Genomic DNA, 14438 nt, shown 5'->3' with positions numbered 1-14438 from the left:
TGTGTCAAACTGTCAAACACGTGAACTGTGTCAAACACATGAACTGTGTCAAACTGTAAAACACATGAACTGTGTCAAACACATGAACTGTGTCAAACTGTAAAACAGATGAACTGTGTCAAACTGTCAAACACGTGAACTGTGTCAAACACATGAACTGTGTCAAACTGTAAAACACATGAACTGTGTCAAACACATGAACTGTGTCAAACTGTCAAACTGTCACATGAACTGTGTCAAACTGTAAAACACATGAACTGTGTCAAACTGTCGAACACATGAACTGTGTCAAACTGTAAAACACATGAACTGTGTCAAACTGTCAAACACATGAACTGTGTCAAACTGTCAAACACATGAATTGTGTCAAACTGTAAAACACATGAACTGTGTCAAACTGTCAAACACATGAATTGTGTCAAACTGTAAAACACATGAACTGTGCCAAACACATGAACTGTGCCAAACTGTCAAACACATGAACTGTGCCAAACACATGAACTGTGTCAAACTGTAAAACACATGAACTGTGCCAAACACATGAACTGTGTCAAACTGTAAAACAGATGAACTGTGTCAAACTGTCAAACACATGAATTGTGTCAAACTGTCAAACACATGAACTGTGTCAAACTGTCAAACACATGAACTGTGCCAAACTGTCAAACACATGAACTGTGTCAAACTGTCAAACACATGAACTGTGTCAAACTGTCAAACACATGAACTGTGTCAAACTGTCAAACACATGAATTGTGTCAAACTGTCAAACACATGAACTGTGTCAAACTGTCAAACACATGAATTGTGTCAAACTGTCAAACACATGAACTGTGTCAAACTGTCAAACACATGAACTGTGTCAAACTGTAAAACACATGAACTGTGCCAAACTGTCAAACACATGAACTGTGTCAAACTGTCAAACACATAAACTGTGCCAAACTGTAAAACACATGAACTGTGTCAAACTGTCAAACACATGAACTGTGTCAAACACATGAACTGTGTCAAACTGTCAAACACATGAACTGTGTCAAACACATGAACTGTGTCAAACTGTAAAACACATGAACTGTGTCAAACTGTCAAACACATGAACTGTGTCAAACTGTCAAACACATGAACTGTGTCAAACACATGAACTGTGTCAAACTGTCAAACACATGAACTGTGTCAAACTGTCAAACACATGAACTGTGCCAAACACATGAACTGTGTCAAACTGTAAAACACATGAACTGTGTCAAACTGTCAAACACATGAACTGTGTCAAACTGTAAAACACATAAACTGTGTCAAACTGTAAAACACATGAACTGTGTCAAACTGTCAAACACGTGAACTGTGTCAAACACATGAACTGTGTCAAACTGTAAAACACATGAACTGTGTCAAACTGTCAAACACGTGAACTGTGTCAAACTGTAAAACACATGAACTGTGCCAAACTGTAAAACACGTGAACTGTGTCAAACACATGAACTGTGTCAAACTGTAAAACACATGAACTGTGTCAAACTGTAAAACACATGAATTGTGTCAAACACATGAACTGTGTCAAACTGTCAAACACGTGAACTGTGTCAAACACATGAACTGTGTCAAACTGTAAAACACATGAACTGTGTCAAACTGTAAAACACATGAACTGTGTCAAACTGTCAAACACATGAATTGTGTCAAACTGTAAAACACATGAACTGAACTGTGTCAAACACATGAACTGTGCCAAACTGTCAAACACATGAACTGTGTCAAACTGTCAAACACATGAACTGTGTCAAACTGTCAAACACATGAACTGTGTCAAACTGTCAAACACATGAACTGTGTCAAACTGTCAAACACATGAACTGTGTCAAACTGTCAAACACATGAACTGTGTCAAACTGTCAAACACATGAACTGTGTCAAACTGTCAAACACATGAACTGTGTCAAACTGTCAAACACATGAACTGTGTCAAACTGTCAAACACATGAACTGTGTCAAACTGTCAAACACATGAACTGTCAAACTGTCAAACACATGAACTGTGTCAAACTGTCAAACACATGAACTGTGTCAAACTGTCAAACACATGAACTGTGTCAAACACATGAACTGTGTCAAACTGTCAAACACATGAACTGTGTCAAACACATGAACTGTGTCAAACTGTCAAACACATGAACTGTGTCAAACTGTCAAAACACATGAACTGTGTCAAACTGTCAAACACATGAATTGTGTCAAACTGTAAAACACATGAACTGTGTCAAACTGTCAAACACATGAACTGTGTGAAACTGTCAAACACATGAACTGTGTCAAACTGTAAAACATGAACTGTGTCAAACTGTCAAACACATGAACTGTGTCAAACTGTAAAACACATGAACTGTGCCAAACACATGAACTGTGCCAAACTGTCAAACACATGAACTGTGCAAACACATGAACTGTGTCAAACTGTAAAACACATGAACTGTGCCAAACACATGAACTGTGTCAAACTGTAAAACACATGAACTGTGTCAAACTGTCAAACACATGAACTGTGTCAAACTGTCAAACACATGAACTGTGTCAAACTGTCAAACACATGAACTGTGTCAAACTGTCAAACACATGAACTGTGTCAAACTGTCAAACACATGAACTGTGTCAAACTGTAAAACACATGAACTGTGTCAAACTGTCAAACACATGAACTGTGTCAAACACATGAACTGTGTCAAACTGTCAAACACATGAACTGTGTCAAACTGTGTCAAAACTGTGTCAAACTGTCAAAACACATGAACTGTGTCAAACTGTCAAACACATGAACTGTGTCAAACTGTCAAACACATGAACTGTGTCAAACACATGAACTGTGTCAAACTGTCAAACACATGAACTGTGTCAAACTGTCAAACACATGAACTGTGTCAAACACATGAACTGTGTCAAACTGTCAAACACATGAACTGTGTCAAACTGTCAAACACATGAACTGTGTCATGACTGTCAAACACATGAACTGTGTCAAACTGTCAAACACATGAACTGTGTCAAACTGTAAAACACATGAACTGTGTCAAACTGTCAAACATGAACTGTGTCAAACTGTCAAACACATGAACTGTGTCAAACTGTAAAACACATGAACTGTGTCAAACTGTCAAACACTGTGAACTGTGTCAAACACATGAACTGTGTCAAACTGTAAAACACATGAACTGTGTCAAACTGTCAAAACACATGAACTGTGTCAAACTGTCAAACACATGAACTGTGTCAAACTGTAAAACACATGAACTGTGTCAAACTGTCGAAACTGACATGAACTGTGTCAAACTGTAAAACACATGAACTGTGTCAAACTGTCAAACACATGAAAACACATGAACTGTGTCAAACAAACTGTCAAACACATGAACTGTGTCAAACTGTAAAACACATGAACTGTGTCAAACTGTCAAACACATGAATTGTGTCAAACTGTAAAACACATGAACTGTGCCAAACACATGAACTGTGCCAAACTGTCAAACACATGAACTGTGTCAAACTGTCAAACACATGAACTGTGTCAAACTGTCAAACACATGAATTGTGTCAAACTGTCAAACACATGAATTGTGTCAAACTGTCAAACACATGAACTGTGTCAAACTGTCAAACACATGAATGTGTCAAACTGTCAAACACATGAACTGTGTCAAACTGTCAAACACATGAATTGTGTCACTGTCAAACACATGAACTGTGTCAAACTGTCAAACACATGAACTGTGTCAAACTGTCAAACACATGAACTGTGTCAAACTGTCAAACACATGAATTGTGTCAAACTGTCAAACACATGAACTGTGTCAAACTGTCAAACACATGAACTGTGTCAAACACATGAACTGTGTCAAACTGTCAAACACATGAACTGTGTCAAACTGTCAAACACATGAACTGTGTCAAACTGTCAAACACATGAACTGTGTCAAACACATGAACTGTGTCATACTGTAAAACACATGAACTGTGTCAAACTGTCAAACACATAAACTGTGTCAAACTGTAAAACACATGAACTGTGTCAAACACATGAACTGTGTCAAAATGTCAAACACATGAACTGTGTCAAACACATGAACTGTGTCAAACTGTCAAACACATGAACTGTGCCAAACACATGAACTGTGTCATACTGTAAAACACATGAACTGTGTCAAACTGTCAAACACATAAACTGTGTCAAACTGTAAAACACATAAACTGTGTCAAACTGTAAAACACATGAACTGTGTCAAACTGTCAAACACGTGAACTGTGTCAAACACATGAACTGTGTCAAACTGTAAAACACATGAACTGTGTCAAACTGTCAAACACGTGAACTGTGTCAAACTGTAAAACACATGAACTGTGCCAAACTGTAAAACACATGAACTGTGTCAAACACATGAACTGTGTCAAACTGTAAAACAGATGAACTGTGTCAAACTGTCAAACACGTGAACTGTGTCAAACACATGAACTGTGTCAAACTGTAAAACACATGAACTGTGTCAAACACATGAACTGTGTCAAACTGTCAAACACATGAACTGTGTCAAACTGTAAAACACATGAACTGTGTCAAACTGTCGAACACATGAATTGTGTCAAACTGTAAAACACATGAACTGTGTCAAACTGCCAAACACATGAACTGTGTGAAACTGTCAAACACATGAACTGTGTCAAACTGTAAAACACATGAACTGTGTCAAACTGTCAAACACATGAATTGTGTCAAACTGTAAAACACATGAACTGTGCCAAACACATGAACTGTGCCAAACTGTCAAACACATGAACTGTGTCAAACTGTCAAACACATGAACTGTGTCAAACTGTCAAACACATGAATTGTGTCAAACTGTCAAACACATGAACTGTGTCAAACTGTCAAACACATGAATTGTGTCAAACTGTCAAACACATGAATTGTGTCAAACTGTCAAACACATGAAATGTGTCAAACTGTCAAACACATGAACTGTGTCAAACTGTCAAACACATGAACTGTGTCAAACTGTCAAACACATGAACTGTGTCAAACTGTCAAACACATGAATTGTGTCAAACTGTCAAACACATGAACTGTGTCAAACTGTCAAACACATGAACTGTGTCAAACACATGAACTGTGTCAAACTGTCAAACACATGAACTGTGCCAAACTGTCAAACACATGAATTGTGTCAAACTGTCAAACACATGAACCGTGTCAAACTGTAAAACACATGAACTGTGCCAAACACATGAACTGTGCCAAACTGTCAAACACATGAACTGTGCCAAACACATGAACTGTGTCAAACTGTAAAACACATGAACTGTGTCAAACTGTCAAACACATGAATTGTGTGAAACTGCCAAACACATGAACTGTGTCAAACTGTCAAACACATGAACTGTGTCAAACTGTCAAACACATGAATTGTGTGAAACTGTCAAACACATGAATTGTGTCAAACTGTCAAACACATGAACTGTGCCAAACACATGAACTGTGCCAAACTGTCAAACACATGAATTGTGTCAAACTGTCAAACACATGAACTGTGTCAAACTGTCAAACACATGAATTGTGTCAAACACATGAACTGTGCCAAACACATGAACTGTGCCAAACTGTCAAACACATGAATTGTGTCAAACTGTCAAACACATGAATTGTGTCAAACTGTCAAACACATGAAATGTGCCAAACTGTCAAACACATGAACTGTGTCAAACTGTCAAACACATGAACTGTGTCAAACTGTAAAACACATGAACTGTGTCAAACTGTAAAACACATGAACTGTGTCAAACTGTAAAACACATGAACTGTGTCAAACTGTAAAACACATGAACTGTGTCAAACTGTAAAACACATGAATTGTGTCAAACTGTCAAACACATAAACTGTGTCAAACTGTAAAACACATGAACTGTGTCAAACACATAAACTGTGTCAAACACATAAACTGTGTCAAACACATGAAATGTGCCAAACTGTCAAACACATGAATTGTGTCAAACTGTAAAACACATGAATTGTGTCAAACACATGAACTGTGTCAAACACATGAACTGTGTCAAACACATAAACTGTGTCAAACACATAAACTGTGTCAAACACATAAACTGTGTCAAACACATGAAATGTGCCAAACTGTCAAACACATGAATTGTGTCAAACTGTAAAACACATGAATTGTGTCAAACACATGAACTGTGTCAAACACATGAACTGTGTCAAACACATAAACTGTGTCAAACACATGAAATGTGCCAAACTGTCAAACACATGAACTGTGTCAAACACATGAACTGTGTCAAACACATGAACTGTGTCAAACTGTAAAACAGATGAACTGTGTCAAACTGTAAAACACATGAACTGTGTCAAACTGTAAAACACATGAACTGTGTCAAATTGTAAAACACATTAATTGTGTCAAACTGTCAAACACATAAACTGTGTCAAACACATGAACTGTGTCAAATTCCTCTGCTTTTCCCCTCCTCACACCTTCCTCTAACTCCTCCTCTTTTCCCCTCCTCACACCTTCCTCTAACTCCTCCTCTTTTCCCCTCCTCACACCTTCCTCTAACTCCTCTTTTCCCCTCCTCACACCTTCCTCTAACTCCTCCTCTTTTCCCCTCCTCACACCTTCCTCTAAATCCTACTCTTTTCCCCTCCTCACACCTTCCTCTAACTCCTCCTCTTTCCCCTCCTCACTCCTTCCTCTAACTCCTCCTCTTTCCCCTCCTCACACATTCATCTAACTCCTCTTTTCCCCTCCTCACACCTTCCTCTAACTCCTCCTCTTTTCCCCTCCTCACACCTTCCTCTAACTCCTCCTCTTTCCCCTTCTCACACCCTTCCTCTAACTCCTCCTCTTTCCCCTCCTCACACATTCAACTAACTCCTCTTTTCCCCTCTCACTCCTTCCTCTAACTCCTCCTCTTTCCCCTCCTCACACATTCAACTAACTCCTCTTTTCCCCTCGTCACACCTTCCTCTAACTCCTCCTCTTTTCCATTCTCTCTTTTTCCTTTACCCTTTATACCCCTCTCCCTCCTCTTCCTCAGCAGTGAGGGGTGTGTTCTCCGCCTCCTCTCAGTTTTGCTGCCCCTTTCTTGACATTAGGGAGTGAACGTTATTCATAATAAGGGTTACATGGAGAAAATCGAACCTCTGAAATGAAAATGGATGGCCCTCCCTTCAGCAAAATATATTTGACCTAAACCATCCCTGAACACTTGAAAAAAAAAGTGACCCTCCCCTATACCCAAAATAATAATTAAAACATAAAGTGGACAGCAGAGAACATCCTTACCATTTACTCTCACTTATTGGACAGATCAGTGCCTTATATATGTCGTTTTAGAAACTGTTCTTTGTCCTGTAAGCATTGCATGGCAACACAGGAATTTTGATAGCACACATGGCTGCTGGGCAGAAGGTTGTGAGTTCACAGACCACTGTAGACAAGAGTAAGGGCGGAAAGATCTCCTTTATAGTAAAAGCATTGCTTGGGTCCATCAACGTATTTGCCGGTCCGAGAAGAAATGGCCTTTTATAAACATTTCATACCACACAAATTACCAAAATGGCAGGCTAAGAACGGACAGAGAGACAGGCCTATGTGTTCATCTTATCATATTTCACCAATGCCAAATCAGTCAGTACAGTCACATGCACACATTAATGCGATAATTGTTAATAGTCAGATGAATATAATAGTTTTATTAAAGCGTTTACATGTTTTAAACGTAGAACGACTCCCCAAACAATCCTGTTACATGGACACATCTGAAAAGGCTACCTGATGGCGCTCTGATAAACGCAGAAAATCGCCAATCAAAATAAACATTGTACCACAGCGAACAATATTTTTGGGAAGCATATTTGATTCTGAGTTGGGACATAGAAAGTTTGTAATGTGAAAATGACTTCTAAGATGCATATATTCCGTTGTTTCCGAACTCACTTCACTCGCGCTGAAGAGGGAGGCTCTCGGCTGATGCTGGCACATGTGCAGAACAAATACACCACTGTAATGCCGATTAAGGTGTTCACATGACGTAATCACTCGAAAGATTGCTCAGAACACCAGGTGTTTTAATCAGCGTGCGGTTACTTTGATTTCGACCTTACGCCGTTTAAGATAAAATGAGTAAGGCCTTTACGTGACTATTGCATAATCTATAACCTACTGCCGCAATCCGTTTAATATCAAATTATTAGTGTGCATGTCAACGTACTCAGTGTGTCTTGTTTGCAACGTAACTGTCCCTGTTTGCAAATAATTTAATGTGAGACGTCATTAGGAATTTGAGCTTGGTAGGCTTCTTTCAAAACCTAGGCCTACCTTTCAACCCCAGACAGTAGGCCTACCTTTCCACCCCGCTACCTTTCCACCCCAGACAGTAGGCCTACCTTTCCACCCCAGACAGTAGGTCTACCTTTCCACCCCAGACAGTAGGCCTACCTTTCCACCCCAGACAGTAGGCCTACCTTTCCACCCCAGACAGTAGGTCTACCTTTCCACCCCAGACAGTAGGTCTACCTTTCCACCCCAGACAGTAGGCCTACCTTTCCACCCCGCTACCTTTCCACCCCAGACAGTAGGTCTACCTTTCCACCCCAGACAGTAGGTCTACCTTTCCACCCCAGACAGTAGGTCTACCTTTCCACCCCAGACAGTAGGCCTACCTTTCCACCCCAGACAGTAGACCTACCTTTCCACCCCAGACAGTAGGTCTACCTTTCCACCCCAGACAGTAGGTCTACCTTTCCACCCCAGACAGTAGGTCTACCTTTCCACCCCACACAGTAGGCCTACCTTTCCACCCCAGACAGTAGACCTACCTTTCTACCCGAGACAGTAGACCTACCTTTCCACCCGAGACAGTAGACCTACCTTTCCACCCCAGACAGTAGACCTACCTTTCCACCCCAGACAGTAGACCTACCTTTCCACCCGAGACAGTAGACCTACCTTTCCACCCGAGACAGTAGACCTACCTTTCCACCCCAGACAGTAGGCCTACCTTTCCACCCCAGACAGTAGGCCTACCTTTCCACCCGAGACAGTAGGCCTACCTTTCCACCCCAGACAGTAGGCCTACCTTTCCACCCCAGACAGTAGGCCTACCTTTCCACCCCAGACAGTAGGCCTACCTTTCCACCCCAGACAGTAGGTCTACCTTTCCACCCCAGACAGTAGGTCTACCTTTCCACCCCAGACAGTAGGTCTACCTTTCCACCCCAGACAGTAGGCCTACCTTTCCACCCGAGACAGTAGGCCTACCTTTCCACCCGAGACAGTAGACCTACCTTTCCACCCCAGACAGTAGGCCTACCTTTCCACCCCAGACAGTAGGCCTACCTTTCCACCCCAGACAGTAGGCCTACCTTTCCACCCCAGACAGTAGGCCTACCTTTCCACCCCAGACAGTAGGCCTACCTTTCCACCCCAGACAGTAGGTCTACCTTTCCACCCCAGACAGTAGGCCTACCTTTCCACCCCAGACAGTAGGTCTACCGATGCAGAAAAATATAAGCTTTAACTGCTGGCTACTCTTCTTCCATAACTTAACCCAACGAGACAAGGTCACAAGTGTTTCCCTTAAAGATGTCTGGGTTTAAACATCTTCTATTGTACAGAAAGTGAATAGCTTAAATCGACTGATAGTGACAAAATTAGGTTACTTCCCTTCTCAAGGTTTTATTTATTGTTTGAACTTAACTGCCTGGTTCACTGATACAGAGTTAGGATATTTAAAGGGTGCTTGGTGGGTGGAGGAATTGGCCGACAAAAATCTATATAACGTTATATAGAAGCCTAAAGACAAATGTATTCTGTCAAAGAGGTAGCCCTACCTCTTATTTCTTCGGAAGAAATAGGCTCCAACACAAAGCCCTCTTGTTGTTAGTCTAATTAAAATGAAGACGGTTGAAATGAATAATGTCAACTGGAATTTGCTTACTTCAGCACCATGAGCAGCATGAGCTGTCTATTTCCGATTGATTGCCTCTGCGACTGCTGCTTCAAGTTTCAGGACCACAATGTAAGTTACTCAAAATGGCTTATTGTGAGGACAATAACTCTGATAAACACATCATGGGCAAGGAACATATTGTGTTTATTGAAATCAATTATAGTAGTAGCAAGCTATTAAGGTTGACCTCCAGTCCTCCTCATCTTTGGGCTCTCCTTCTCAAATTGAACAGAACATAGGCTATAGGCTAGTCCAGGTGCAAGATATAGCATCTTTTGGTCTTGACCTAATCAAAATGTATTTTCTGAAGAATTCTTTGACTCTCACCTTGATCTGCCACAGTAGGCTTACACAGCACAGCACTGGTTAGGCAGCACAAAAAAAATTTTTTAGCAAGAGCAAAGCAGGCTGGGGCTCAGGGTTGGAATATCCATTTCGGTGTGTAAGGCAGTCTAGTTTTATTTACACCATCCCAGCAGCTATCTTAGAACAGTGGAGGCTCCTCAGAGGAGGAAGGGGAGGACCCTCCCCCTCAGTGAATAAAAAAATCATTTTCAGATAAAACTATACTAAATATATTCAAGTCACCAAATAATTGATTAAAACACACTGTTTTGCAATGAAGGTCTACAGTAGCCTCAACAGCACTCTCTGGGGCCGCATCATGGTGTAGCTGGAGGACAGTTAGTTTCCGTCCTCCTCTGGGTACATTGAATGCAATACAATCAATACAAAACCTAGGAGACTGAAAAGTTCTCCCCCTTCCATGCACATAAACAGTAATTATGACAACATCCGGAGGATGTCCTCCAACCTATCAGAGCTGACATGTTGTCGACCCAATCAAAATATCTGAGAACCAATCTAGTACTGAAATCATAAGCTAGAGCTAGCATTGCAGTGCAGAAAATGTGGTGAATAGTTGACTCAAAGAGAGAGAATGACAATAGTTGAACGATTTTTAACAATTTAATTTCTTTAAAAATGAAGGAGTAGCAAGAGAGAGGGAGAGAGAGATATAAATAGTTGTATTTGTTTTTTACTTTCACTTATCTAGCTAGCTAGTTTAGCCTACTCAAACACCTGGCTCAAACAGAGCAGGATGCTATGTTAGCTAGCTGGCTATGGCTATCCAACACTGGACCTCTTACAAGTCATGGTAAGCTTTTGGTTTTATAAATGTATTGCCAACGGGGCCCGCCAGTATAACTGCTAAACTGCTTGCTGTACACTGTACTGCATGATTGTTGCGGGTTTACTGATGCGTTACTAGCTGTGTTAGCTAATATGGTGACAACAGTGTAGGCTGTGTGTAGTGGTTAACGGTAATGGGATGAAGGTTTGGCTTGGAAAGTTTTTTTCAGCTGTTTTATTGTGCACTGAAGTCCACAAGCGAAGGGAAAAATGTGAGAGGAGGAGAGCGCGTAGATGAAGAAGAACTTATACAACGAGCAAATTATCATGCGGTTTGTATGTGGTTGCTATGAAAGTAAACTGTGCTTACGGTTATCAGAGGTGTGTTCATTCTGCCAATTCTGTTGAAAAACATTTCTTAAATGAAAGAAAACGGAACGAAACGGAGATAAGCCTACCTGAATTTGTCACTGTTACCTTGATTACTCACGTTTTTCTCTCGACCTGTGTGCACCTACGTTGTAAACGTTCATTCATAGGCTAGGATGTAGCAACCTAATGATGGGTATAGGGAACATTTGAGTGTCATGTTGTAACCTAAACCTGTCGGTGTTACTTTGAGCTCGGTGAATGGAATATGAATGACAGTCATCCAATATGCTCAAATAGAAATAAATCTATGCTCATAAAAACAAAAACAAAGTCTTCCCTTATCTTAAACGGCACCGACCGCCACAGTCTTAGAAATATTACTTTGCTCCCTGCTTCTCCAAGCACGACCCTGCCCTGGACTACATATATATTTTTTAAACTAAACCCTCCCCTGAAATTGAAAAAGCATGACCCTCCCCCATTTTACTACAGGTACCCATTCTGTAAATTTCAATCCATCCCTTACATCTAAGTGCACCTCCGGGCATTTACCATACACCCTACACCCTACACACTCCATCCTGCCTTAGTAGACTAATGGAGATTCTGTCATCGCCTCGAGAGAAATTACTGCCACTTACCAATACACACACTCTCACTCTTTCTCCCCCCTTCTCTCTCTTTCTCCCTCATCGCTCTCTTTCTTGGCCGTGTTTCTCTAACACTCCACTTCCCACTCTCTCTTCATCATTTCCCCACATTCTCTCTCTCCCTGGTCCCACTCCCAGAATATAATGCACCCAAATGACTCTCACAATAAGACATGATGGCAGGCCGACTAGAACTCATCTCAACACTGCGGTGGGTTTAGATCCGTGCCTCGGTGGCTCTCTCCGCTCCGGAGAGAACACTGCTTCGTCCGCATCCTTGGGGCGAAAAACATGCCACAGCATCTCCTCCCTCACTCCATTCTCTAAAACCTGCCTGCCTGGTGCCGCTTGCCCGCCTGCCCACACTTTGAGGGGAAGGACAGAGAGACGGCCTCCCTGTCAATCTCCTGCCAATGGCTGCTGTCAAAACAGAAGCTGACAAGCGAGACCGACGAAGACGCTAAGACGGCCTAGGCGGGACACCCTACTGACAGCAGACTCTGTCGGGCTCTCACCGAGAGAGAGAGGTCACAGAAACTGGAGACACAGGAGATGGGAGAGCTTCACACTCATTAAGGAAGGGACTTTTCTATGTCTGGGACTCAGAGATTGGAGAAGACTAAATGACATATATCTGCATGAGAGAGACTTGAGTCTATAGAAACTTACTTCTTTAGGCCTCACACCAGGACTCCGCAAGGTCTCTAGATATAAAAGGATGTGCTTATTTTTGTGACTAAACATGAAGCGATAAGGTGCCCCTTAAGAGCTGATCTGGAGTCAGTTTTATTTAGTAGACTGGTTGCATTCCCTAAGTATTAAGGTATGGAGAACACTGATCCTAGACCAGCACTCTGGACTGGAGCCAATGGCACCTCTAGCTGTATTAGAGTCAGCATGTTAACAGGCAGTGCTTGTTGCTTACCTCTGTGAGGTGGGGGTTGGGGTTGAAGCCACACTGGTTGCAGACGGTGGAGCGGCACTGTGTGCAGGTGTTGTAGTTTGGCAGGGCCGGCGGATTGTTCAGCTCCGTGGTGGAGCAGAGTGGGCACAGCTTGCTGACGGGCATGGGGGCGATCTGGGGCACTGAGTAGGGTGAGGTGGGGGTGATCCCACGGTCCGGGGACATTGAGGAGGAGCGACCCGTCCGGCCACCCGAACCGCTAAAGTCCACCTGGAGGTTTCGTCTGGAGGCGTGCTGACCGGGCTGACCGGGGCTCTGGCCATGCTGACCTGGACCACCACCCATCCCAGCACCCATCCCTGGCCCATGACCCTGAGCCTGCCCTGGGCCTGGGCCATGGCCTGAGCCATGGACTAGGCCTGAGCTATGCTGCATCGGCCTGTGGCTCTCTTGGTTGGCCAGTCTCTGACCTCCTCCTCCACCCATTCCTCCTCCGTAGCCAGTCTGCATCCCAGATTTAGGACTCCCCATGGGAACCCTGAAGAAAAACAAAAGGAATCAAATGAATTTCAAATATAACATCCCTTCTGTTTAGCTCTTCTACAGATTGTGAACAAGATATTTGGTGGTTTGGTCAGTATCCCTGAATCTTATCATTCTATCAAAAAATGTCTCTCACCTCCGGCTAAAACCGAAACACTGAAAAACTGCTCTGATCTGGGGAAAGCATCAATTTGGATCAAAGAGAACCACAGTAGTTCCGGCCAATCATTTGCTTAATTTGCTTCAGTTGATTCATGGGGAGTTTGACACAAGTATTCATTGTAGGGAGAGACCTATTTTGCGACAGCCTGAGTCGGTATGAGACATTTGCTTTCAGCTACATGTGAATGTCACAAAATCTCTCTCATCCACCCCCACGCCTTAGATCTGAAGAAGTTACTGTCTCCAAATTCACATCTACTCAAAGCCCTGCGAGCCAGACTTCACCTAGTGACCTTCACATGGAGCGGACTTAGGGAGGCAGTGCGTGCGTGTGTACACTTAATACAGTCTCATCTGGTCTAATGATGTTAAATGTCTCCTGGCAGCTCTCATAACAGTTTGCCCTCTTCACTGTAAGCTCTACCCCAGCAGGTAAAAGGCTACAAAGGCCACAGGAGCATCAAACCAACCAGGCGGCTGGAGCAAAGTGCTATAATGAGGGGTTCAACACATAGAAAGCAGGCTAAAGTGCATACGTTTTTTGTTTTTGTAGGCTGTTCCGGAAGCTTCTACCGTGCTTGAGCCATTTCAGCACCATGAGCCATTTCAGCACCGTTTTAGCACCATGGCGCTGTCCACTTACACATAGACATGACTCACTTTGT

The 14438-nt window shown here is 42.4% G+C and overlaps 1 protein-coding gene across 1 annotated transcript in view; it reads right to left on the bottom strand.

The window, feature by feature from the left end:
* The window catches only part of LOC112215183 (protein piccolo-like), an 81126-nt gene that overhangs the window by 37835 nt on the left and 28853 nt on the right, over nucleotides 1-14438 (bottom strand). Inside the window, exon 3 of the mRNA XM_024374123.1 lies at nucleotides 13090-13606. Coding sequence (XP_024229891.1) covers nucleotides 13090-13606 — 517 coding nt within the window. The remainder of the gene's footprint in view (nucleotides 1-13089; nucleotides 13607-14438) is intronic.

The sequence above is a fragment of the Oncorhynchus tshawytscha genome, linkage group LG16, assembly GCF_018296145.1.
Source record: "Oncorhynchus tshawytscha isolate Ot180627B linkage group LG16, Otsh_v2.0, whole genome shotgun sequence".
Classification (NCBI taxonomy): domain Eukaryota; kingdom Metazoa; phylum Chordata; class Actinopteri; order Salmoniformes; family Salmonidae; genus Oncorhynchus; species Oncorhynchus tshawytscha.
The sequence above is the reverse complement of the archived record's forward strand: the minus strand, read 5'-3'. Positions and strand labels throughout refer to the sequence as shown.